Source organism: Oncorhynchus kisutch, linkage group LG13, assembly GCF_002021735.2.
Source record: "Oncorhynchus kisutch isolate 150728-3 linkage group LG13, Okis_V2, whole genome shotgun sequence".
NCBI lineage: Eukaryota > Metazoa > Chordata > Actinopteri > Salmoniformes > Salmonidae > Oncorhynchus > Oncorhynchus kisutch.
This window is the reverse complement of record NC_034186.2, coordinates 10,572,650-10,599,328: the sequence shown is the minus strand read 5'-3', so window position 1 is coordinate 10,599,328 and position 26,679 is coordinate 10,572,650. Positions and strand designations below refer to the sequence as shown.

The 26,679-nt window shown below is 45.9% G+C and overlaps 1 protein-coding gene across 1 annotated transcript in view; it reads left to right on the top strand.

The window, feature by feature from the left end:
* Positions 1 to 26,679, top strand: part of hmcn1 (hemicentin 1) — a 238,272-nt gene that overhangs the window by 205,945 nt on the left and 5,648 nt on the right. The window contains exons 87-104 of the mRNA XM_031838031.1: positions 627 to 797; positions 888 to 1,058; positions 1,219 to 1,389; positions 1,923 to 2,093; positions 3,002 to 3,172; positions 10,863 to 11,033; positions 11,137 to 11,283; positions 13,932 to 14,069; positions 14,342 to 14,463; positions 14,758 to 14,995; positions 15,845 to 15,907; positions 16,190 to 16,309; positions 16,665 to 16,799; positions 18,789 to 18,902; positions 19,464 to 19,589; positions 19,840 to 19,968; positions 22,555 to 22,896; positions 23,139 to 23,258. Coding sequence (XP_031693891.1) covers positions 627 to 797; positions 888 to 1,058; positions 1,219 to 1,389; positions 1,923 to 2,093; positions 3,002 to 3,172; positions 10,863 to 11,033; positions 11,137 to 11,283; positions 13,932 to 14,069; positions 14,342 to 14,463; positions 14,758 to 14,995; positions 15,845 to 15,907; positions 16,190 to 16,309; positions 16,665 to 16,799; positions 18,789 to 18,902; positions 19,464 to 19,589; positions 19,840 to 19,968; positions 22,555 to 22,896; positions 23,139 to 23,258 — 2,820 coding nt within the window. The remainder of the gene's footprint in view (positions 1 to 626; positions 798 to 887; positions 1,059 to 1,218; positions 1,390 to 1,922; positions 2,094 to 3,001; positions 3,173 to 10,862; positions 11,034 to 11,136; positions 11,284 to 13,931; positions 14,070 to 14,341; positions 14,464 to 14,757; positions 14,996 to 15,844; positions 15,908 to 16,189; positions 16,310 to 16,664; positions 16,800 to 18,788; positions 18,903 to 19,463; positions 19,590 to 19,839; positions 19,969 to 22,554; positions 22,897 to 23,138; positions 23,259 to 26,679) is intronic.

The window sequence follows — 26,679 nt, the reverse complement described above, 5'->3', positions numbered from 1 at the left end:
ACTACAGACCCGGGTTCGATCGATTTCCTCCGACACATTGGTGCGGCTGGCTTCCGGGTTAAGTGAGCAGTGTGTCAAGAAGCAGCGTGGCTTGGCAGGGTCGTGTTTCGGAGGACGCATGGCTCTCGACCTTCCCCTCTTCCGAGTCCGTACAGGAGTTGCAGTGATGGGACAAGACTGTAACTACCAATTGAGTATCACAAAATTTTGGGGAAAAAGGGGGAAGAAGTATTTTTAAAAAGAGGTAAAAATTAAATAAAATAATGCTTATTTTCACAACTCGCGACCCACCTCTCACCTGCCCAGGGCCCTCTTTGGGCCCCGACCCATAGATTAAGAAACACTGGATTAGAAAAATGTTTTCAGTCTATCTCTCTGGTTATGCTAAAATACCAGAATGCACAGCAAAATAGCTTTGATATCTGTACTCCAGTCCACAAGAATACTGAAGTCAGATCTCATGCTTCATAGGGCTCTGGTAAAAAGGAGGTTGGTAAATTGTGAATAGGGTGCTATTTGAGGGAATAGGGTGCTATTTGAGGGAATATGGTGCTATCTGGGATGCACACAGTATGATTGAGTGTGGTGACAATGCCTAACCCTGTCTCTCTGTGGCCCTGTCCCAGTGCACGGAGGGTTCTCAGAATGGATGGAGTGGGGCCCCTGCAGTGTGTCCTGTGGTGTCGGGACTCAGCGGAGGCTGAGGCAGTGTAACAACCCCCTGCCTGCCAACGGGGGTCGCCACTGTGCCAATTCGGACACAGAGACACGCAGCTGCCAGGGCAAGCCCTGCCCAGGTCAGTCCAGTCACGGTGTGTGAGTGTGTGTGTGTGTGTGTGTGCACGTGTGTGTGTTACTCTCTGTATCCTGTGTGTCTGTCCATGCAGTGGATGGTAACTGGTCAGAGTGGTCGTCATGGGAAGAGTGTTCTCGTACCTGTGGCCAGGGCAACAGGACCAGGGTGCGCACCTGCACCAACCCCTCCGTGCAGCATGGGGGCAGACCCTGTGAGGGCAAGGCAGTGGAGGCCATCATGTGTAGCATCAGGCCCTGCCCTGGTGAGTACTGGTCATGGCAAGCACTCTACTCCTGTACATTCCACTCATTGGATAAACAATCATAGAATGATAGAATAAATAGAATTGGAATCAATAGAATCAGACATTATTAAAGATTATGATTGGTCAAGCACGGATCATATTGATTATCTTATCCCAGTGGCAGGTAACTGGGGGGCGTGGTTGCCATGGAGCTCGTGCAGTGAGACGTGCGGTAAAGGGATGCAGACCAGAGTGCGTCTGTGTAACAACCCCCCTTCCTCATTCCATGGGCCACCGTGTGAGGGCCCCGACACACAGACACAACTCTGCAAGGAGAGACACTGTCCTGGTAAATGGTTTGGCAACTAAGACACTGTCCTGGTAAATGGTTTGACAACTAAGACTCTGTCCTGGTAAATGGTTTGGCAACTAAGACTCTGTCCTGGTAAATGGTTTAGCAACTAAGACTCTGTCCTGGTAAATGGTTTGGGAACTATGACTCTGTCCTGGTAAATGGTTTGACAACTAAGACACTGTCCTGGTAAATGGTTTGGCAACTAAGACTCTGTCCTGGTAAATGGTTTGGGAACTATGACTCTGTCCTGGTAAATGGTTTGGCAACTAAGACTCTGTCCTTGTAAATGGTTTGGGAACTAAGACACTGTCGGGGTAAATGGTTTGGGAATTAAGGGTGACAGGGACAGTGCTGCTGTAGTTTAAGATGTGCTGTATTCTTTTTCACCTGGCCTATCAGATTGAATTGTGGAGGGACTACTACCAGATTGCTTATACCTATCAAATCTTCTCAGAACTCAAGTGTTTAGAGTGTAGGGGCTTGGGGTTGATTTGGGATTTGGCCTGACTCTGTCTCTTGCCCTCCAGTGGATGGGAAGTGGTCATCGTGGGTGAGCTGGGGGGCCTGCAGTGTCTCCTGTGGGGGTGGAACCAGACAACGGACACGCCTCTGTGCCAGCCCCGCCCCCCAGCACAGGGGCAGGCAGTGTGAGGGTAATGACGTGCACATCGACTTCTGCAACAGTGACCCGTGCCCTGGTGAGTAGTGACATCCTTACTCCTCTTATCTCTTATCCTCTTACACTAACTCTTATCCTCTTACACTAACTCTTATCCTCTTACAGGAACTCTTATCCTCTTACACTAACTCCTATCCTCTTACAGGAACTCTTATCCTCTTACACTAACTCTTATCCTGTTACACTAACTCTTATCCTCTTACACTAATTTGTATCCTCTTACACTAACTCTTATCCTCTTATAGGAACTCTTATCCTCTTACACTAACTCTTATCCTCTTACAGGAACTCTTATCCTCTTACACTAACTCTTATCCTCTTACACTAACTCTTATCCTCTTACACTAACTCTTATCCTCTTACACTAACTCTTATCCTCTTACACTAACTCTTATCCTCTTATAGGAACTCTTATCCTCTTACACTAGCTCTTATCCTCTTACACTAACTCTTATCCTCTTATACTAACTCTTATCCTCTTACACTAACTCTTATCCTCTTACACTAACTCTTATCCTCTTACAGGAAATCTTATCCTCTTACACTAACTCTTATCCTCTTACAGGAATTCTTATCCTCTTACACTAACTCTTATCCTCTTACACTAACTCTTATCCTCTTACACTAATTCGTATCCTCTTACACTAACTCTTATCCTCTTATAGGAACTCTTATCCTCTTACACTAGCTCTTATCCTCTTACACTAACTCTTATCATCTTACAGGAACTCTTATCCTCTTACAGGAACTCTTATCCTCTTACACTAACTCTTATCACACCTGGTTCATCTGTCTCACCTACAGCGAGTTGCATTGATCAAGTGTTGCAGACATTTTGTGTGTACTGACTGAGATGCATCTCTTTCTTTCCCTCTCTCTCTTTCCTATCCTTTCCCTTTCCCTCTCCCCTCTACCTCACCCTATTAGTTCATGGTAACTGGGGTCTGTGGAGTAGTTGGGGCAGCTGCAGCAGGACGTGTAATGGAGGACAGATGAAGCGTTACAGAACATGTGACAACCCCAGACCCGCCAATGGGGGCAGAGCATGTGCCGGGGCAGACTCACAGATACAGAGGTGCAGCACAGCCAACTGCCCTGGTAAGTGTGTGTTTGTGTGTGTGAGATATGGAACGGAGTGATAGGACAGCACGGCGTTGGTCATGTCAACGCAAATGGATTGAAATTGCTAAGCCTTTGTGCTGAACATGAACTTACTATCACCAACACCATGTTCCAAAATTAAAACAAATACAAAACCTATTGAATGCACTCACAATCACAGCGCTGGCACCTCATAGACTACGTGACTGTCAGGCGCTCTGATATCAAGGATGTCCTCATTGCGTGAGCCGTGAAAGGAGCGGAGTGCTGGACAGATCATCGGATGATGTAGACCAAGCTCAGAATGAAAGTTCACACAGCCACCTGCCTCAATATGTCCACCAAAAACAATCTGCACTGTGCTCGACTTCAGAAAACAGAGGCACGTAACAACCTATGTCGCTCTCTAGCAGAAAAACTAGAGAACATTGAGACTGTCCTGAATGCAGAGGGGTCCGATTCACAACAAATGTTCCTCTCTAAACACATCACTCTGAGTCAGCAGCCCACTCCATCAGTTACAGCAGTAAGAAACATCAGGACTGGTTCAATGAAAACTCCACGTACATCTCCACCCTACTTGACATACACAAGGTATATAAAGACACACTCAACAGCCTTACATCTGAGGCCCTCCAAAAGCAATGTCATGAGCAGCAGTGGGAGGCACAGTGCTTTATGGCATCTACAAAATTAATGGTGGATCTCCAAAGTACAAGAAATCCAATCTTTTGCGGACAGATATGACAGGTACAACATTTATGATGCCCTGAAGACCACCCACTGCCCAGGAAGTTGCTCTCCCCTGTCCCCTCAGAAGTGTAGATGAGTCCACTCTTATAAAGGACCTAACTGGCTTAGTCCAGAGGTGGAGTGAACAATTTGAAGCCCTCTTAAACCAGCCGTACCAAGTTGACTACTCAGTCCTGGACGTACCCCTAAACCCTGCCTACCATCCAGAGCCTTAATCTCCTTAATCTCTTGCAGCTGTAAAACCTTTTGAGGATCTCAAGATCCATGCCAAATCTTTTTAGTTTCCTGAGGGGGAATAGGCTTTGTCGTTCCCTCTTCACGACTGTCTTGGTGTGTTTGGACCAATCTAGTTTGTTGTTGATGTGGACACCAAGGAATTTGAAGCTCTCAACCTGCTCCACTACAGCCCCGTCGATGAGAATAGGGACGTGCTCGGTGCTCCTTTTCCTGTAGCCCACAATCATCTCCTTAGTCTTGGTTACGTTGAGGGATAGGTTGTTATTCTGGCACCACCCGGCCAGGTCTCTGACCTCCTCCCTATAGGCTGTCTCGTCGTTGTCGGTGATCAGGCCACTGTTGTGTCATCAGCAAACTTAATGATGGTGTTGGAGTCGTGCCTGGCCATGCAGTCGTGGGTGAACAGGGAGTACAGGAGGGCACTGAGCACGCACCCCTGGGGAGCTCCAGTGTTGAGGATGAGCATGGCAGATGTGTTGCTACCTACCCTCACCACCTGGGGGCGGCCTGTCAGGAAGTCCAGGATCCAGTTGCAGAGGGAGGTGTTTAGTCCCAGGATCCTTAGCTTGGTGATGAGCTTTAAGGGTACTATGGTGTTGAACGCTGAGCTGTAGTCAATGAACAGCATTCTCACATAGATGTTCCTTTTGTCCAGGTGGGAAAGGGCAGTGTGGAGTGCAATAGAGATTGCATCATCTATGGATCTGTTTGGGCGGTATGCAAATTGGAGTGGGTCTAGGGTTTCTGGGATAATGGTGTTGATGTGAGCCATTACCAGCCTTTCAAAGCACTTCATGAATACGGACATGAGTGCTACGGGTCTGTAGTCTGACTTCCGGCGCCGACAGAGATGGCCGCCTCGCTTCGCGTTCCTAGGAAACTATGCAGTTTTTTGTTTTTTTTACGTGTTATTTATTACATTAGTACCCCAGGTCATCTTAGGTTTCATTACATACAGTCGAGAAGAACTACTGAATATAAGATCAGCGTCAACTCACCATCAGTACGACCAAGAATATGTTTTTCGCGACGCGGATCCTGTGTTCTGCCTTACAAACAGGACAACGGAGTGGATTCCATGCAGCGACCCAAAAAAACGACTCCGAAAAAGAGGGAAACGAGGCGTTCTTCTGGTCAGACTCCGGAGACGGGCACACCGTGCACCACTCCCTAGCATTCTTCTTGCCAATGTCCAGTCTCTTGACAACAAGGTTGATGAAATCCGAGCAAGGGTAGCATTCCAGAGGGACATCACGGAAACATGGCTCACTGGAGAGACGCTATCCGAGGCGGTGCAGCCAACGGGTTTCTCCACGCATCGCGCCGACAGAAACAAATATCTTTCTGGTAAGAAGAGGGGCGAGGGCGTATGCCTTATAGCTAACGTGACATGGTGTGATGAAAGAAACATACAGGAACTCAAATCCTTCTGTTCACCTGATTTAGAATTCCTCACAATCAAATGTAGACCGCATTATCTACCAAGAGAATTCTCTTCGATTATAATCACAGCCGTATATATCCCCCCCCAAGCAGACACATCGATGGCTCTGAACGAACTTTATTTAACTCTCTGCAAACTGGAAACGATTTATCCGGAGGCTGCATTCATTGTAGCTGGGGATTTGAACAAGGCTAATCTGAAAACAAGACTCCCTAAATTTTATCAGCATATCGATTGCGCAACCAGGGGTGGAAAGACCTTGGATCATTGTTATTCTAACTTCCGCGACGCATATAAGGCCCTGCCCCGCCCCCCTTCCGGAAAAGCTGACCACGACTCCATTTTGTTGATCCCTGCCTACAGACAGAAACTAAAACAAGAGGCTCCCACGCTGAGGTCTGTCCAACGCTGGTCCGACCAAGCTGACTCCACACTCCAAGACTGCTTCCATCACGTGGACTGGGACATGTTTCGTATTGCGTCAGATAACAATATTGACGAATACGCTGATTCGGTGTGCGAGTTCATTAGAACGTGCGTTGAAGATGTCGTTCCCATAGCAACGATTAAAACATTCCCTAACCAGAAACCGTGGATTGATGGCAGCATTCGTGTGGAACTGAAAGCGCGAACCACTGCTTTTAATCAGGGCAAGGTGTCTGGTAACATGACCGAATACAAACAGTGCAGCTATTCCCTCCGCAAGGCTATCAAACAAGCTAAGCGTCAGTACAGAGACAAAGTAGAATCTCAATTCAACGGCTCAGACACAAGAGGCATGTGGCAGGGTCTACAGTCAATCACGGACTACAGGAAGAAATCCAGCCCAGTCACGGACCAGGATGTCTTGCTCCCAGGCAGACTAAATAACTTTTTTGCCCGCTTTGAGGACAATACAGTGCCACTGACACTGCCTGCAACGAAAACATGCGGTCTCTCCTTCACTGCAGCCGAGGTGAGTAAAACATTTAAACGTGTCAACCCTCGCAAGGCTGCAGGCCCAGACGGCATCCCCAGCCGCGCCCTCAGAGCATGCGCAGACCAGCTGGCCGGTGTGTTTACGGACATATTCAATCAATCCCTATACCAGTCTGCTGTTCCCACATGCTTCAAGAGGGCCACCATTGTTCCTGTTCCCAAGAAAGCTAAGGTAACTGAGCTAAACGACTACCGCCCCGTAGCACTCACATCCGTCATCATGAAGTGCTTTGAGAGACTAGTCAAGGACCATATCACCTCCACCCTACCTGACACCCTAGACCCACTCCAATTTGCTTACCGCCCAAATAGGTCCACAGACGATGCAATCTCAACCACACTGCACACTGCCCTAACCCATCTGGACAAGAGGAATACCTATGTGAGAATGCTGTTCATCGACTACAGCTCGGCATTCAACACCATAGTACCCTCCAAGCTCGTCATCAAGCTCGAGACCCTGGGTCTCGACCCCGCCCTGTGCAACTCGGTACTGGACTTCCTGACGGGCCGCCCCCAGGTGGTGAGGGTAGGCAACAACATCTCCTCCCCGCTGATCCTCAACACTGGGGCCCCACAAGGGTGCGTTCTGAGCCCTCTCCTGTACTCCCTGTTCACCCACGATTGCGTGGCCACGCACGCCTCCAACTCAATCATCAAGTTTGCGGACGACACAACAGTGGTAGGCTTGATTACCAACAACGACGAGACGGCCTACAGGGAGGAGGTGAGGGCCCTCGGAATGTGGTGTCAGGAAAATAACCTCACACTCAACGTCAACAAAACTAAGGAGATGATTGTGGACTTCAGGAAACAGCAGAGGGAACACCCCCCTATCCACATCGATGGAACAGTAGTGGAGAGGGTAGCAAGTTTTAAGTTCCTCGGCATACACATCACAGACAAACTGAATTGGTCCACTCACACAGACAGCATCGTGAAGAAGGCGCAGCAGCGCCTCTTCAACCTCAGGAGGCTGAGGAAATTCGGCTTGTCACCAAAAGCACTCACAAACTTCTACAGATGCACAATCGAGAGCATCCTGGCGGGCTGTATCACCGCCTGGTACGGCAACTGCTCCGCCCTCAACCGTAAGGCTCTCCAGAGGGTAGTGAGGTCTGCACAACGCATCACCGGGGGCAAACTACCTGCCCTCCAGGACACCTACACCACCCGATGTTACAGGAAGGCCATAAAGGTCATCAAGGACAACAACCACCCGAGCCACTGCCTGTTCACCCCGCTATCATCCAGAAGGCGAGGTCAGTACAGGTGCATCAAAGCTGGGAACGAGAGACTGAAAAACAGCTTCTATCTCAAGGCCATCAGACTGTTAAACAGCCACCACTAACATTGAGTGGCTGCTGCCAACACACTGACAATGACACTGACTCAACTCCAGCCACTTTAATAATGGGAATTGATAGGAAATGATGTAAATATATCACTAGCCACTTTAAACAATGCTACCTTATATAATGTTACTTACCCTACATTATTCATCTCATATGCATACGTATATACTGTACTCTATATCATCGACTGCATCCTTATGTAATACATGTATCACTAGCCACTTTAACTATGCCACTTTGTTTACATACTCATCTCATATGTATATACTGTACTCGATATCATCTACTGTATCTCGCCTATGCTGCTCTGTACCATCACTCATTCATATATCCTTATGTACATATTCTTTATCCCCTTACACTGTGTATAAGAGTAGTTTTGGAATTGTTAGTTAGATTACTTGTTGGTTATTACTGCATTGTCGGAACTAGAAGCACAAGCATTTCGCTACACTCGCATTAACATCTGCTAACCATGTGTATGTGACAAATAACATTTGATTTGATTTAGTCATTTCGGCATGTTGCCTTTGTGTTCTTGGGCACAGGGACTATGGTGGTCTGCTTGAAGCATGTTGGTATTACAGACTCAATCGGGGACATGTTGAAAATGTCAGTGAAGACACCTGCCAGTTGGTCAGCACATGCCCGGAGCACACGTCCTGGTAATCCATCTGGCCCGCAGCCTTGTGTATGTTGACCTGTTTAAGGGTCTTACTCACATCGGCTACGGAGAGCGTGATCACACAGTCATCCGGAACAGCTGATGCTCTCATGCATGCCTCAGTGTTGCTTGCCTCGAAGCGAGCATAGAAGTGATTTAGCTCGTCTGGTAGGCTCGTGTCACTGGGCAGCTCACGGCTGTGCTTCCCTTTGTAGTTTGTAATAGTCTGCAAGCCCTGCCACATCCGACGAGTGTCGGAGCTGGTGTAGTATGATTCAATCTTAGCCCTGTATTGAAGCTTTGCCTGTTTGATGGTTCATCTGAGGGCATAGCAGGATATCTTGTAAGCTTCCGGGTTAGAGTCCCGCACCTTGAATGTGGCAGCTCTACCCTTTAGCTCAGTGCGAATGTTGCCTGTAATCCATGGCTTCTGGTTGGGGTATGTACGTACAGTCACTGTGGGGACGACGTCCTCGATGCACTTATTGATAAAGCCAGTAACTGATGTGGTGTACTCCTCAATGCCATCGGAAGAATCCCGGAACATGTTCCAGTCTGTGATAGCAAAACAGTCCTGTAGTTTTGCATCTGCTTCATCTGACCATTTTTTTATAGACCGAGTCACTGGTGCTTCCTGCTTTAATTTTTGCTTGTAAGCAGGAATCAGGAGGATAGAGTTGTGGTTGGATTTACCAGATGGAGGGCGAGGGAGAGCTTTGTACGCGTCTGATCTAGAATTTCTTTCGACTCTGGTTGCACATTTAACATGTTGATAGAGATTTGGTAGAACTGATTTAAGTTTCCCTGCATTAAAGTCTCCGGCCACTAGGAGTGCCGCCTCTGAGCGAGTGGTTTCCTTTTTGCTTATTTCAGCTGACTGAGTGCAGTCTTAGTGCCAGCATCTGTCTGTGGTGGTAAATAAACAGCCACAAGAAGTATAGCTGAGAACTCTCTAGGCAAGTAGTGTGGCCTGCAGTTTATCACAATATAAAATCTAGAGACTTCCTTAGATTTCGTGCACCAGCTGTTGTTTACAAATATGCACTGACCGCCCCCCCTCATGCTGTTCTATCCTGCCGGTGCAGCGTGTGTCCCGCTAGCTGAGTATCCATGTCGTCATTCAGCCACGATTCCGTGAAGCATAGGATGGGTGTGTCACAACACTCCTGCACAAGGACATTGAAACAGAGAGTGGGGGTTACCCGGGGCTTCAGATTGTATGGGAACCTCTTCAAAATCAGGATGCTCCAAATCTGAACAGGTACTTGAGCTCCAGTAAGTGGATGATTGTCCTGTTGTGCCTCTCTCACAGCAGCTGTGAGAGCATACAGCAGAATGTTAACATCCCAAAAACTGAGGTACTATGTTTTTTTTATTTAATTTAATTTTTAACTTTACCTTTATTTTACTAGGCAAGTCAGTTAAGAACAAATTCTTATTTTCAATGACGGTATGTCAGTAGTCATCTGACCCTCCACTTGAAACATATTCTCCATCTCAGACTCCTCACTGGCCATTGTACCACACTTTAAATATCTTGGAAGCATCCTCTAGGAAGACTGCAACATCGACCAGGATATCCAGAATCTGGAATATAAATATCTACACTCCTTTATAGATGTGAAACATGGACAGTTTATCGCCGACACTTAGAACAACTGGAATCCTTTGATGGAAAAGGCCTCCAACACATTTTGAAAGTGATCTGGCAGGACCATGTTCTACACTTAGAGATCCTACAGAGAACCAAACTGCTGGAGCATTGAGGCGTCCATCACACTCCACCAGCATTAGATGGCTCGGCCAATGCCATTCAGGTGCCAGAGGATTGCCTGCCGCGAAAGAGGCTGTGCGGACAGCTACAACTGGGCCGTCGCTCTGCAGGTGGGCAGAAAAAAGCAGCTAATGGACAAAGTGAAGATATCACTAAAGAACTCTGGGATGAACCCTGTGTCCCTCCAGACTGTTGCTGCGGAGTGCAGTTGGCCAAGGAATAAAGTCTGGAACGGAGCCTGGCTAAGCGACAGAGAAGGAATATGACCATGCCTGCTCCGGCCCCAATGGGACAGGCCTTTGTGAGCTCTGTCTGTGGCAGACAGTGTGCATCCCGCATCAGATTACACAGTCATCAGTGAACCCACAAGCAGTTGTGGAAGTCATCATCGGACACGATGGACTACCTTAAGTAAGCGTGTGTGGGGGTCGATGCTCACTCTGTCATGACTATGTATTTTATATGTCTGTGTGTGTTTGCAGTGGATGGTAACTGGGGAGCGTGGCAGCCCTGGGGAGAATGCTCCGCCTCCTGTGCGGGCGGAGAGAGAACTCGAGTCAAACTCTGTAATAACCCATCGCCTAGCAACGAGGGCCGCCTCTGCCCAGGAGACTCCACCCAGGTGTCCAGGTGTAACGGCCAAGCGTGTCCAGGTATGGTGTGTGTTTGTGTGTGTGTGCATGGCATGGCATGTGTGTGTGTGTGTGTTTGGCATGTGCGTGCCTGTGTGTGCACTAAACCTGTTATTTCTCCTAGGCGGGCCTCAGAAGGCGAGAGGCAGCATCATAGGAAACATTAACAACGTGGAGTTTGGAATTGCCATCCTCAACGCCACCATCTCTGACAACCAATCTGGAGGCAGGGTTATACACGCCACCATCTCCAATGTGCCCCGGAGCCTGGGTTAGTTACAGTGCAACTGCTTACACACGTTTTCAAAACCATCTCCTTTTTTCAAAACTCAACACACAATTCCCAAACTGCTCACACAAAATGCAAAATGCCTCACATCTCCTTCAAAATGTAACACTGCATTCAAAATGCCATAAACACGTAGAATGAAGCATTTGCATCAAATGGCAAACACTTCTTTCATAATAGTCGATTTTTGGATATACCATGTAAACACGGTTGTTCTAAATCTAAAGCTCTTTGGTCTTTCATAGGCTTATATCTACATTTCAATACAATGTTCTGCAGTGAAAGTAATCTGCTGAGAGGGGTAACAAGTACACTGTAAACACCAATGCAATGTAGAAACAGAAAATATTTTTTAGGCCAAACATTACTGTTGTATACAGTAGCATAAAACAAAACCATAAACATATGTAAACCAAAAGTATATTCTTTAGAATACAGTAAAGAACACAATTGTGTGTGTGGGGTCCCGGGGGGGGCAGTCCAGGATTTGGTAGGGGGGGGGGGGCAGTCACCAGTGCTAAGCTACGCTTCATCTCTTCTCCGGCCTGGGTTTGGCCACAACACTTCGTCCACATCACAAGATACGTTTTCTCTTGCCAAACATGGAGGGAAGTATCTCCTAGCATGGCGTATCCAACCTTGGACAGAGGCAACCTCTATGTCCCCACATGGAGGGAAGTATCTCCTAGCATGGCGTATCCAACCTTGGACAAAGGCAACCTCTATGTCCCCACATGCGTCCTCCATTGCCTGGAGAAGCGGCATGCGGGCATAGGGTTGACGATCATACACTTTCCAGCGCCAGGCTGAGAAGAATTCCTCTATGGGATTTAGAAAAGGTGAATATTGGGGTAGGTACAAAACTACAAATTATGGATGGGTGGCAAACCAGTTTTGGACCAGAAAAGCCTGGTGAAAACTAACAACATCCCATAAAACCACAAATCTAGCAGGCTCCTGATCTGGATCAGGGACAAGCATTGTGTAAATTGCATCCAGAAAAGTGAGCATATGGCCAGTGTTGTACGGACCCAGTGTGTCATTGTGATGGAGGACCCCGTTTTGAGTGATGGCAGCACACATAGTTATATTACCCCCACGCTCTCCAGGGACATTGGTAATTGCCCTCTGTCCTATTACATTTCTTCTGCGGTGCCTGGTTTTGAAGCTAACCTCATCCACATAAATACATTCATGGTGAATTACATGGGCATCCAGCTCCAATACTCTTTGTAACAGACAAAAGGATATACAGATGAGTAAATATGTTATGTCTGAAGTACTGGAAGTAGTGTTGCATACATACGGACTCTGTCAGAGTTTCTCTCAAATGGCACCTTGTAAAGTTGTTTCATCGTCACTCGGTGCCGTTGGAGGATGTGTTGTATGGCAGACTGGCTTACAGCATTGATGTTGTTAAATATGGTGTCATTATTCAAGATATGCTCTCTTATCTCTCAAATCCTAATTGCACTGTTGGCCAAAACCATATTGATAATTGCAGTCTCTTGTACATCTGTAAACAAGCGTCCTCGTCCTCCATGATGTCTTTGCCTTTCCACTCTGTACAGAATTCAAACACAGTATGTGTTCAGCATAAGGAACTTTAAACAATGTACAAAAACATGTAGTACAGCATGATAACCAACCTCATTCATTCAATGCAGTGCAGTAAATGGATGGCTTAGAGTTCAATGTTTATGCAATACTATGCAGTCATACGTATTTTACAGTACATTACTGTAATGCTAAAATAGTCATTAGATAGTTGCATACCTGTTCTCATTTCTGAAGGTTCGAATTATGGACGCCACTTTAAATCGACTCAAATTGGGCTGGATTCTCAGTCCAGCCTCTCTCATGGTCAAACCGTGGTTGATCACATGATCAACAAGTATTGCCCTAATCTCATCAGAGATGGCTCTCCTTCCTTCTCTTCTTTGCCCTCGTCCTCTTCTTCCTCTTCCTCTCCCTCCTACTCCTCTTTCTCTCTGTCCACTGTTGGCATCCATAGTTCAAAACAGGTCATCTGACCTTTGACCTATTTATAGGCCTATACTACAGTAAAGCAGTGATTGGTCAGTAATCAGTTAAGCTATTAGTGTTCGCACATGTGAGGAGTGTGTGTGTGACCTGGTGAATAAGTGTAGCATTTTGATTGGTTGTGTTTGGAAAAGGAAAGCAAGTCACTTCCTGTTCGATTTTTGTGTTTTAGGTAGAGAATTGTGTGTAGTGTTTTGAAAAAGGTGTTTTATGCTATTGACAAATGAGTCAAAGGCTGAGAAATAGCTTATGGTTTTGGATATTTGGTGTGTAGTTTTGCACTTTGAGTGAGAGGTTTCAAAAATCGTGTGACTTGAAAAGATGTTGTGTGTAAGCAGTTGGAAAAAACTGTAATAGACGTTATGACATTGAGTTCAATATGTACCCTCATAGATTATCTATGGTGTGTTAAGTTTACAAAGATGTAGGCTGTAGTTGTTTCTAAGCACAGATCAGATAACAGATTCAGGTTTATTTTGTCACAAAGAGAAGAGCTGCACTAATTGACCCCAGTTCAAACGAATCACCCTGTTTCAAAATCTTCTTGAATGACCCCTGACCTGACCTCACCTGTTGACCCCATGCAGGCCCAGCTATGAGGAAGCTGATCTCCATCCTGAACTCCATCTATTGGACGACGGCTCAGGAGCTAGGGGAGGCAGTGAACGGCTACTCTCTGACCAGAGGTGTGTTCAGACGGGAGACACAGGTGGAGTTTGCCACAGGTGAGAAGGGGAAGAATTTGGATGTGTGTGTGTGTGTGTTTGTGTGTGTGTGTTTGTGTGTGTGTGTGTGTGTGTGTGTGTGTGTGTGTGTGTGTGTGTGTGTGTGTGTGTGTGTGTGTGTGTGTGTGTGTGTGTGTGTGTGTGTGTGTGTGTGTGTGTGTGTGTGTGTGTGTGTGTGTGTGTGTGTGTGTGTGTGTGTGTGTGTGTGGTATTACCATGAAGACCAGAGAATAAAGGGTTTCAGCCTTTATAAAGCGCCCTCTGTCCACCAGGTGAGATCCTGAGGATGACCCATGTGGCTCGGGGGCTGGACTCAGACGGAGCACTGCTATTGGATATCGTGCTGAATGGACACATTCTGCAGCTGCCGTCTAATGCTGACATCAGCATCAAGGTAACAGAAAACACAGCTCCAGACGTATTACACCCTACACTACACACTCCATACTATCATTACTCTCCTCATTTGAGATCTGAAGTGTAACTGAAATCAATGCTGAAGACAATCTTTGTGTAACATACACAACAGATGTTAAGTTTGGCCCATAATGACAAACGTTGATAACCAGACTACAGATCACGATCAAACAGTTTAAATGAATTACAAAAAGACAATGAAAGGTGGTTATGAGGTGCAGAACTTTTTGGTTAAGGCTTATCCATGCTGTTTGTTGTTCATCTGACCCAGGACTACACAGAGGACTACATTCAGACTGGTCCAGGCCAGCTGTATGCTCTGTCCACCCGGATGTTCAGTATTGACCGGGTCAGTGTGCCCTACTCCTGGAACCACACAATCACCTACGACCCTGCCAAGGGAAAGATGCCCTACCTGGTGGAGACGCTCCATGCCTCGGCCATCAGCGCCCACTACCGCCCCCTAGAGGAAGTCCTGGAATACAAGCTCCATGCCACCATCACCAAGGGTGAGACTTTAAAGTCCTTGTTTTTCTCTCTCTCTCTTTACTTCCCTATTCATTTGCACCCCTCCCCCCTTTTCCCTCGAAACAGCCTCAATTCATCGGGGCATGGACTCTACAAGGTGTCGAAAGTGTTCCACAAGGATGCTGGCCCATGTTGACAAGCATTGGAGTCAAGTTTGCTGGATGTCCTTGGGGTGGTGGACCATTCTTGGTACACACAGGAAACTGTTGAGTGTGAAAAACCCAGCAGTGTTGCAGTTCTGGACTCTTACTACCATAACCCCGTTCAAAAGCACTTCAATCTGTTCTCTTGCCCATTCACCCTCTGAATGGCACACATACACAATCCATGTCTCAATTGTCTCAAGGCTAAACAAAATCCTTCTTTAACCTGTCTCCTCCCCTTCATCTACACTGATTTGAAGTAGATTTAACAAGTGACATCAATAAGGGATCATAGCTTTCACCTGGTCAATCTATGTCATGGAAGTTCCTAATGTTTTGTACACTCAGTGTATACACTATCTATACACTACATTACATTTCCACTTCACAATAGCAGCACTTACAGTTGACCGGGGAGGCTCTAGCAGGGCAGAAATTTGACGAACTGACTTGTTGGAAAAGTGGCATCCTATGACGGTGCCATGATGAAAGTCGCTGAGCTCTTCAGTACGGGCCATTCTACTGCCAATGTTTGTCTATGGAGATTGCATGACTGTGTGCTCAATGTTATAAACCTGTCAGTAACGGGTGTGGCTGAAATAACCGAATCCACTAGTTTAAAGGTGTCCACATACTTTTGTATATCTCACTCTCTTTAACATAACAACCTTATCCATGTTCTGTCAGGTGACCGTAGTAACCAGTGTCCCGTTGGCTTCAGGCTGGACTCTGCAGGACCCTACTGTGCAGGTAATCATGACAAGCCTCTTATTTTGGTAGTCTGTCTTCTCAACATGGGGAGTTTGTCCACACCTCTGTTCATGCTGGAGCAGTTTACTTTGTTACGTTATGTTCAGTGGAGATTCACTTAAATGCACATTTTAAATTCACTTAAATGCATAATTTGTCTTGAGAAACCATAAGAAACATGATTTAAAACGGTGTTTGGGGTAAAATGGCAGAGTTTAAGTCCAAGCTCATGTCAATATCCATGTTGAGTATAAGACTGTTGTTGTTTGTGTTATGATTCAGATGAGGATGAGTGTAAGGAGAGGAGCCCTTGTTCTCATGTCTGTCACAATGCCATGGGAACCTACTATTGCTCCTGTCCCCGAGGACTCACCATCTCAGCTGACGGCAGGACCTGTCAGGGTACGCCCCACACACACAAACACACACACACTATGGGCTGGATTCAATCCGGGCCGCGGAAGTATCACGGGAGATCTGTGTAAAAATGTACAGGTCATTTCCAATTGAGCCAACATATGCAGAGTTTACTGTAAATGTAGTCTCCGCGAACGTGGGAACATTGCCTTTAAATTTCATTCGAGCTATAAAACGGATCTTCTGTGATATTTCTGCCATACGGATTGAATCGAGCCCTATGTACACTAAAAAACAAATACCTATTTAATTCCTCCATAAAACCACCTTTACTCGCATAGAATCTCTGCCTCTGTTTAAAGACTTAATGTCTAATGATTCCCTCTCTCTATGTTCTCAGACATTGATGAGTGTTCTCTGGGTGGGCACATGTGCCATGACGGGCAGGACTGTGAGAACACTATTGGCTCCTACCGCTGTGTGATGCGCTGTGGGCGGGGCTTCAGAAGGACAGCCGATGGACACAGTTGCCAAGGTTACACTCGTTTCCATCTTCAATATTGTCAGTAGTTAATACAGTATATTAAGTGTCATTACTATGTAGGGTTGTTACGGTGACCGCATTACCTTTCACACCAGCAGTCAGGAGTCAGGGCTCCCGGGTGGCTAAGCGGTCTAAGGCACTGCATCTCTGTGCTAGAGGTGTCACTACAGACCCTGGTTTGAACCCAGGCTGTATCACAACCAGCCGTGATCGGGAGTCCCATAGGTCGGCGCACAATTGGCCCAGCGTCATCCGGGTTTGGGCGGTGTAGGCCGTCATTGTAAATAAGAATTTGTTCTTAACTGACTTGTCTAGTTAAATAAAGGTTAAATAAAAAATCAGGTCGCTAACGACCTGATACTCAGGGCTCCATTGTCCCTCCATCAGGTCCTAATGGCCAGGTACTCAGGGCTCCATTGTCCCTCCATCAGGTCCTAATGGCCAGGTACTCAGGGCTCTATTGTCCCTCCATCAGGTCCTAATGGCCTGGTACTCAGGGCTCCATTGTCCCTCCATCAGGTCATAATGGCCTGATACTCAGGGCTCCATTGTCCCTCCATCAGGTCCTAATGGCCTGGTACTCAGGGCTCCATTGTCCCTCCATCAGGTCATAATGGCCTGATACTCAGGGCTCCATTGTCCCTCCATCAGGTCCTAATGGTCTGGTACTCAGGGCTCCATTGTCCCTCCATCAGGTCCTAACGACCTGGTACTCAGGGCTCTATTGTCCCTCCATCAGGTCCTAATGGCCAGGTACTCAAGGCTCCATTGTCCCTCCATCAGGTCCTAATGGCCAGGTACTCAGGGCTCCATTGTCCCTCCATCAGGTCCTAATGGCCAGGTACTCAGGGCTCCATTGTCCCTCCATCAGGTCCTAATGGCCAGGTACTCAGGGCTCTATTGTCCCTCCATCAGGTCCTAATGGCCTGGTACTCAGGGCTCCATTGTCCCTCCATCAGGTCATAATGGCCTGATACTCAGGGCTCCATTGTCCCTCCATCAGGTCCTAATGGCCTGGTACTCAGGGCTCCATTGTCCCTCCATCAGGTCATAATGGCCTGATACTCAGGGCTCCATTGTCCCTCCATCAGGTCCTAATGGCATGGTACTCAGGGCTCCATTGTCCCTGAGTACCAGGTCATTAGGACCTGATGGAGGGACAATGGAGCCCTGAGTACCTGGCCATTAGGCCCTGTATTGTCCCTCTAACCACTCTGACATCAATGCAAATGCCATCAAAAATCACATCAAACACTTATCAAAACAGGATGTTCGTTTAAAACTCACCTCTCCTCAATATACTTCTGTATATATAGTGTATGTTTTGATTTCTAAGGCATTCTAAGGTTTGTATCATATACTACTAAAGTTGCCAAATAAATCTAGCATATAGGTTTCAAATCCTCACTTTTACGCTCAACATAGCCACTTCATATGGGCACGCTCCTCCAGAATGCGAAAGATATCCTTTCTATTTTATTCAATTAAGTTCAAATATAATTGTCTTACTATAAAATCATATCATATAAAATAATGGAATGGAATGGGACTTATAAGCATATCTTGTCAGCTAAATGAACAAGCCTACAGCCTATGGCATGGTGCATAGCCAGATAACATACAGTAGGTCAACTCATATTCTGTTCTTCTGAAATACATTTTCTTCATATCATAATGTTTCTTTAGACCTGCCTAAAATAAACCATGGATTTATTGTGATGCTTTACATTACATTGATTTATTATACTTTTTTAAATGTAGATGTTCCAAAAGCGATGTATCATCAGCTTTTATGCGGTGACCTGGAGATGCTAAACTTGTTTATGTTAATTAACGGTTAATTGCCGTGAGACCGGCAGTCTGTTGCATGACAATAACCGTCTGACAAAACGTCTCCCCCACCACAGCCCTATGTAGGTATAAAGCTATTTCTAAGCTGTCATTGTATTATTGTTTATTTCATTTTGGTTCATTTTCAAGATGTCAATGAGTGCCAGGAGTCTAACCCGTGTAACCAGCACTGTCTGAACACCATCGGTAGCTACCGCTGTGCCTGTGAGCCCGGGTACCAACTCAGAAACCGCCGCTGTATAGGTGAGCACAGTACACTGCAGATTGGGTCGGCACAATAGTGTGAAATGTGTTTTGATGGTTTCAGTTCTGGACCTGACCTGCTTCTCTCTCTCTCTCTCTCTCTCTCTCTCTCTCTCTCTCGCCCTCTCTCTCTCTCTCTTTCTCTCTCGCCCTCTCTCTCTCTCTCTTTCTCTCTCTCTCGCCCTCTCTCTCTCTCTCTCTCTCTCTTTCTCTCTCTTTCTCTCTCGCCCTCTCTCTCTCTCTCTCTTTCTCTCTCGCCCTCTCTCTCTCTCTCTCTCTCTCTCTCTCTCTTTCTCTCGCCCTCTCTGTCTCTCCCTGTCTCTGTCTCTCTCTCTCTGTCTCTCTCTCTCTCTCGCCCTCTCTCTCTCTCTTTCTCTCTCTCTCTCGCGCCCTCTCTCCCCCCCCCCCTCTCTCTCTCTTTCTCTCGCTCTCTCTCTCTCGCCCCCCCCCCCCCTCTCTCTCTCTCTCTCGCTCTCTCTCTCTCTCCCTCGCTCTCTCGCTCTCTCTCTCTCTCTCTCTCTCTCTCTCTCTCTCTCTCTCTCTCGCCCTCTCTCTCCTCAGACATAAACGAGTGCAGACAGAGGGTGTGTCGTTCAGACCAGCAGTGTAAGAACATGCGGGGAAGCTACACATGTATTGACCTTTGCCCTGCTGGCATGACCAAAGGTGCCAATGGGACGTGTGTGGGTGAGTGTGCCAGAACTGGGCATCAGCCCCTTCATAACTCACCCGTACCCAACTTCAAAAGACACTATTCAAAACTGAAAGGAGGATTTTGTGTCCAGTAGATCTGTGGATGACCTATTCCAAATGTTTAAAGAAAAGGATGGGAGTGGGTGGATTTTATATACAGCCCTTTCTGCTTGGTGGGGTAATGGTTTCAATGTCAAATATGTATATTCAATATAAAACCTCTCCATGTGTCTTCTCCCTATAGATATAGATGAATGCAGAGACGGGACACATCAGTGCAGATACAACCAGATCTGTGAGAACAGCAGAGGGAGCTACCATTGTACCTGCCCCAGGGGCTATCGCTCTCAGGGTGTAGGACGCCCCTGTGTGGGTACGTACCCCCTCTACCTCCAAACCACCTCACCCACTACCCCACTACCCCCTCAGCTGCCCTGCTTCTGCACGCAGACCTCCACTATCCCTCACCCATTGTACCTCACCTACTACCCCTCACCCACTACCCACTAACCCACTACCCCTCAGCCACTACCCCTCAGCCACTACCCCTCACCCACTATACCTCACCCACTACCCACTAACCCACTACCCCTCACCCACTACCCCTCACCCACTATACCTCACCCACTACCCACTAGCCCACTAGCCCACTACCCCTCACCCACTATACCTCACCCACTACCCACTAACCCACTACCCCTCACCCGCTACCCCTCACCCACTACCCACTAACCCACTACCCCTCACCCGCTACCCCTCACCCACTACCCACTAACCCACTACCCCTCACCCACTGCCCCTCACCCACTATACCTCACCCACTACCCCTCACTCCTTACCCACTACCCCTCACCCCTTATCCACTACTCCTCACCCCACTACCCCACCACACCACACCCACTATCTCTCACCCTTCACTAATACCCCTCACCCACTCTCCCTTACCCACTACCACTAACCCAATACCCCTCACCCACTACACCTCTGCTTCTGCATGCATACCTCTCTCCATCTCTCCCTAAGCTGCAGTAATACCCCAGCCAGCTGTGGCATCACATCCTCACTCTGCCTTTATAATGCTAATGTAGCTAAAGAACTGTTGTCTTCTGTGGAAATCCCTTGCTATCTCATAACTATCACAAAGAGAAGATGAGCACTAGGTACTGAGTGGCTGTGTAGTTAGAGTTTAAACACAGGGTTAACAGAAAGGTAAGGAGCCACAGACAGGACAACAGGAAAGGGACCTGGAATGAACCTGTCTGTCTGTCATCACAAGGCCAGCATCTTTCTCTCTCACTCTTGGCTCTGTCACTCTTACAGTTTCCACCTTTGACCTTTTGACCGGGCTGCACCCGACCTGGGGTCGCTTTGCTTTGTAATGGCATACACTCACTGTCTCTGTCTGTATCCCCTATGACATCATCAACACTGGACACTGATGTCTACTCTGTACCTACTTACCTGTACAATTTGAAAATTTCGTTGCATTAAATTGGATATACAGTATGTTTCATTTAAATTTCAAGTGGCAACATTTTAACTGAGCACCATAGTGAGTTAAGAGACTATTTGGCAAACCTGAAAAAGTATGTATTTACTATATATACAGATGTAGGTCTCTATCCAATCCGTATTGCGCAAGTTCCGTGTTACAGCATGGTTGGAATTTAAAGGCATTGTTCCCACGTTAGCAGAGACTGCTTCATGGTAAACGCTGCAGATATCGGCTCAAAAGGAAATGACCTTAACATTTCTATCGCACAATCTGTAACGCTGCAGAGATTTCATTCAAGCATTCTTGTTTGGTGTGAGATGTAATGTATTCATTCTCTCATTGAAAAAGTTAAAAGGCGGGCCTCCCGAGTGGTGCAGTGGTCTAAAGAACTGCATCGCAGTGCTAGAGGCGTCACTACAGACCCGGGTTCGATCCCGTGCTGTATTACAACCGGCCGTGATCAGGAGTCCCATAGGGCTGTGCACAATTGGCCCAGCGTCGTCAGGGATCAGGGAGGGCTTGGCCGGGGGGGCTTTACTTGGATCATCGTGCTCTAGTGACTCCTTGTGGCGGGCCAGGCTGACCTTGGTCGTCAGTTGAAAGGTGTTTCCTCCAACACATTGGTGGCTTCTGGTTTAAGTGGACGGGTGTTATTAAGAAGCGTGGTTTGGCGAGTCATGCTTCAGAGGACGCATGACTTCATCTCCCGAGCCCGTTGGGGAGTTGCAGCAATGAGACAAGATCAAAATTGGGGAGAAAAAGGGGGTGAAATACAACATAAATAAAAGTTAAAAGACACTTTTTAGATGAAGACACTTCTGCCTTAGGGACATGATATGTATTGTCAAACGTTGGGGTGATTGTTCCTGTACGTTGGGGTGATTGTTCCTGTACGTTGGGGTGATTGTTCCTGTACGTTGGGGTGATTGTTCCTGTACGTTGGGGTGATTGTTCCTGTACGTTGGGGTGATTGTTCCTGTACGTTGGGGTGATTGTTCCTGTACGTTGGGGTGATTATTCCTGTACGTTGGGGTGATTGTTCCTGTACGTTGGGGTGATTATTCCTGTACGTTGGGGTGATTGTTTTCCATCTCTTCCTTTCTCATCCTCTTGTCTTCCTCACACCACTTTATTCTCCCACTTCATCTGCTTCTTCCTTAATTGCCTTATCCTCTGTCTATCTGTATGTTTCCCCTGCTCCATATCCCCCTCTTTACTCAACTTTTACTCTTGCCTGTTTTCTTCCTTTTCTCCTCCTCCTCTGTCCTCCCTACTCTCTCTCTCTTCCCTCCTCCCTCCTCTTCCCTACTCCCCATCTCTCTCTTCCCTACTACCTCCTCTCTCTTTCCCTTCCCTCCATTCTCTCCTCCCCCCTGCCCCCTCTCACTCTTCCCTCCTCTCTTTCCCTCCTGCCCCCTCTCTCTCTTCCCTCCCCCTCTCTCTGTGGTGCTGTGACATCACCAGACAGTAATGAGTGTGAGCATGCGCCCCAGCCCTGCGCGCACCAGTGCCTCAACACCCCCGGCAGCTTCAAGTGTGTGTGCCCGCCAGGGCGCCACCTGCTTGGGGATGGAAAGTCCTGCGCGGGGCTGGAGAAGCTGCCTCCCAGCTACCAGAGCTTCTCATACGGCTACAGCTCCTCCCAGGACTCCCCTGAGCGGAGCGCCTTCCAGCGCCAGTACCACAGCCTGGCCTCTCAGAGCTACCCCTCCTACGCTGCCACAGGGGGGCGCTATAGGCAGCGTAGACGCAGGGAGGCCCTGGCCTGTCCGCAGGGGTACGAGGCCAGGGGTGGCCGTTGCCTAGGTAACTATGGAGGAGGCAGGGGGACAGGCAGAGGGGGAGGAGTTTGAAAGGAGAGGAGGAGGGTCTGGCTGCATGGCTGTGCTACCTGGGGTTTGCTTCCCCTTGTTTTCTAAAACACCTTTATAACATGTTTCAACTGATAAATGTTTTGTGTGTGTGTGTGTGTGTGTGTGTGTGTGTGTGTGTGTGTGTGTGTGTGTGTGTGTGTGTGTGTGTGTGTGTGTGTGTGTGTGTGTGTGTAGACATCAACGAGTGTGAGGTGAGGGACACGTGCCAGCATGAGTGTATGAACACTCCAGGGAGCCATAGGTGTCAGTGTCCAGCCGGCTACCGCCTCATGACCAATGGCAAGACCTGCCAAGGTGAGCAGAACGCTTCCACCTGTCAGTCAATCGATTAATCAGTTAGTCATGTTATTGATATATCTATCCATTCGTCATCACTCAGAGATCATCCCTATATTCTACTATAAGGAAATACATTCATCATTTGATGAGGAAAATGTATCTATGTAAAAGTTGCAGGTACAGTGCACTCAATAACTGCATCATGTGTTATGTATTGGAGTAACTAACTCCTCTATTGTGGTGTTATGTATTGGAGTAACTAACTCCTGTATTGTGGTGTTATGTATTGGTATAACTAACTCCTGTATTGTGGTGTTATGTATTGGAGTAACTAACTCCTGTATTGTGGTGTTATGTATTGGTATAACTAACTCCTGTATTGTGGTGTTATGTATTGGAGTAACTAACTCCTGTATTGTGGTGTTATGTATTGGTATAACTAACTCCTGTATTGTGGTGTTATGTATTGGAGTAACTAACTCCTGTATTGTGGTGTTATGTATTGGTATAACTAACTCCTGTATTGTGGTGTTATGTATTGGTATAACTAACTCCTGTATTGTGGTGTTATGTATTGGTATAACTAACTCCTGTATTGTGGTGTTATGTATTGGTATAACTAACTCCTGTATTGTGGTGTTATGTATTGGTATAACTAACTCCTGTATTGTGGTGTTATGTATTGGTACACGTTGTATAACTAACTCCTGTATTGTGGTGTTATGTATTGGTATAACTAACTCCTGTATTGTGGTGTTATGTATTGGTATAACTAACTCCTGTATTGTGGTGTTATGTATTGGTACACGTTGTATAACTAACTCCTGTATTGTGGTGTTATGTATTGGTACACGTTGTATAACTAACTCCTGTATTGTGGTGTTATGTATTGGTATAACTAAATCCTGTATTGTGGTGTTATGTATTGGAGTAACTAACTCCTGTATTGTGGTGTTATGTATTGGAGTAACTAACTCCTGTATTGTGGTGTTATGTATTGGTATAACTAACTCCTGTATTGTGGTGTTATGTATTGGTATAACTAACTCCTGTATTGTGGTGTTATGTATTGGAGTAACTAACTCCTGTATTGTGGTGTTATGTATTGGAGTAACTAACTCCTGTATTGTGGTGTTATGTATTGGTATAACTAACTCCTGTATTGTGGTGTTATGTATTGGTATAACTAACTCCTGTATTGTGGTGTTATGTATTGGAGTAACTAACTCCTGTATTGTGGTGTTATGTATTGGAGTAACTAACTCCTGTATTATGGTGTTATGTATTGGAGTAACTAACTCCTGTATTGTGGTGTTATGTATTGGAGTAACTAACTCCTGTATTGTGGTGTTATGTATTGGTATAACTAACTCCTGTATTATGGTGTTATGTATTGGAGTAACTAACTCCTGTATTGTGGTGTTATGTATTGGTATAACTAACTCCTGTATTGTGGTGTTATGTATTGGAGTAACTAACTCCTCTATTGTGGTGTTATGTATTGGTATACCTAACTCCTGTATTGTGGTGTTATGTATTGGTATAACTAAATCCTGTATTGTGGTGTTATGTATTGGTATAACTAACTCCTGTATTGTGGTGTTATGTATTGGAGTAACTAACTCCTGTATTGTGGTGTTATGTATTGGTATAACTAACTCCTCTATTGTGGTGTTATGTATTGGTAAACATTGTATAACTAACTCCTGTATTGTGGTGTTATGTATTGGAGTAACTAACTCCTGTATTGTGGTGTTATGTATTGGTATAACTAACTCCTGTATTGTGGTGTTATGTATTGGAGTAACTAACTCCTGTATTGTGGTGTTATGTATTGGTATAACTAACTCCTGTATTATGGTGTTATGTATTGGAGTAACTAAATCCTGTATTATGGTGTTATGTATTGGTGTAACTAACTCCTGTATTGTGGTGTTATGTATTGGAGTAACTAACTCCTGTATTGTGGTGTTATGTATTGGAGTAACTAAATCCTGTATTGTGGTGTTATGTATTGGTATAACTAACTCCTGTATTATGGTGTTATGTATTGGAGTAACTAACTCCTGTATTGTGGTGGTATGTATTGGTATAACTAACTCCTGTATTGTGGTGTTATGTATTGGAGTAACTAACTCCTGTATTGTGGTGTTATGTATTGGAGTAACTAACTCCTCTATTGTGGTGTTATGTATTGGTATAACTAACTCCTCTATTGTGGTGTTATGTATTGGAGTAACTAACTCCTGTATTGTGGTGTTATGTATTGGAGTAACTAACTCCTGTATTGTGGTGTTATGTATTGGAGTAACTAACTCCTCTATTGTGGTGTTATGTATTGGTATAACTAACTCCTCTATTGTGGTGTTATGTATTGGAGTAACTAACTCCTGTATTGTGGTGTTATGTATTGGAGTAACTAAATCCTGTATTGTGGTGTTATGTATTGGAGTAACTAACTCCTGTATTGTGGTGTTATGTATTGGAGTAACTAACTCCTCTATTGTGGTGTTATGTATTGGAGTAACTAACTCCTGTATTGTGGTGTTATGTATTGGAGTAACTAACTCCTGTATTGTGGTGTTATGTATTGGAGTAACTAACTCCTCTATTGTGGTGTTATGTATTGGAGTAACTAACTCCTGTATTGTGGTGTTATGTATTGGAGTAACTAACTCCTCTATTGTGGTGTTATGTATTGGTATAACTAACTCCTCTATTGTGGTGTTATGTATTGGAGTAACTAACTCCTGTATTGTGGTGTTATGTATTGGTATAACTAACTCCTGTATTGTGGTGTTATGTATTGGAGTAACTAAATCCTGTATTGTGGTGTTATGTATTGGAGTAACTAACTCCTGTATTGTGGTGTTATGTATTGGAGTAACTAACTCCTGTATTGTGGTGTTATGTATTGGTATAACTAACTCCTCTATTGTGGTGTTATGTATTGGAGTAATTAACTCCTGTATTGTGGTGTTATGTATTGGAGTAACTAACTCCTGTATTGTGGTGTTATGTATTGGTATAACTAACTCCTGTATTGTGGTGTTATGTATTGGTATAACTAACTCCTGTATTGTTTGAGTTTGAGTTTATTTTAATTTTTACAGGGACAGTGCACATTAATCAACATTTCAGTAAAAGTGCCGGTTTTAGCCAACCGGCTAATTTTCAACCGCAGTCCCTGGGCAGGTTATTAAAAACAATTACAATATAGACAATAGCAACATAGAACAAGCAAGACATAGCATACAGACAGAGCAACATAGGACAAGCAAGACGTAGTATACAGACAGAGCAGCATAAAACAAAAAGCAGCAAGACAAAATTCATAAAAGCAACAAAGTGTTTCCACACCTCACAAGCTACAGACAACAGACAACATGGAGTGGCAACACACAGCTAGGGACCATGTTCACAAATCTGATTGACC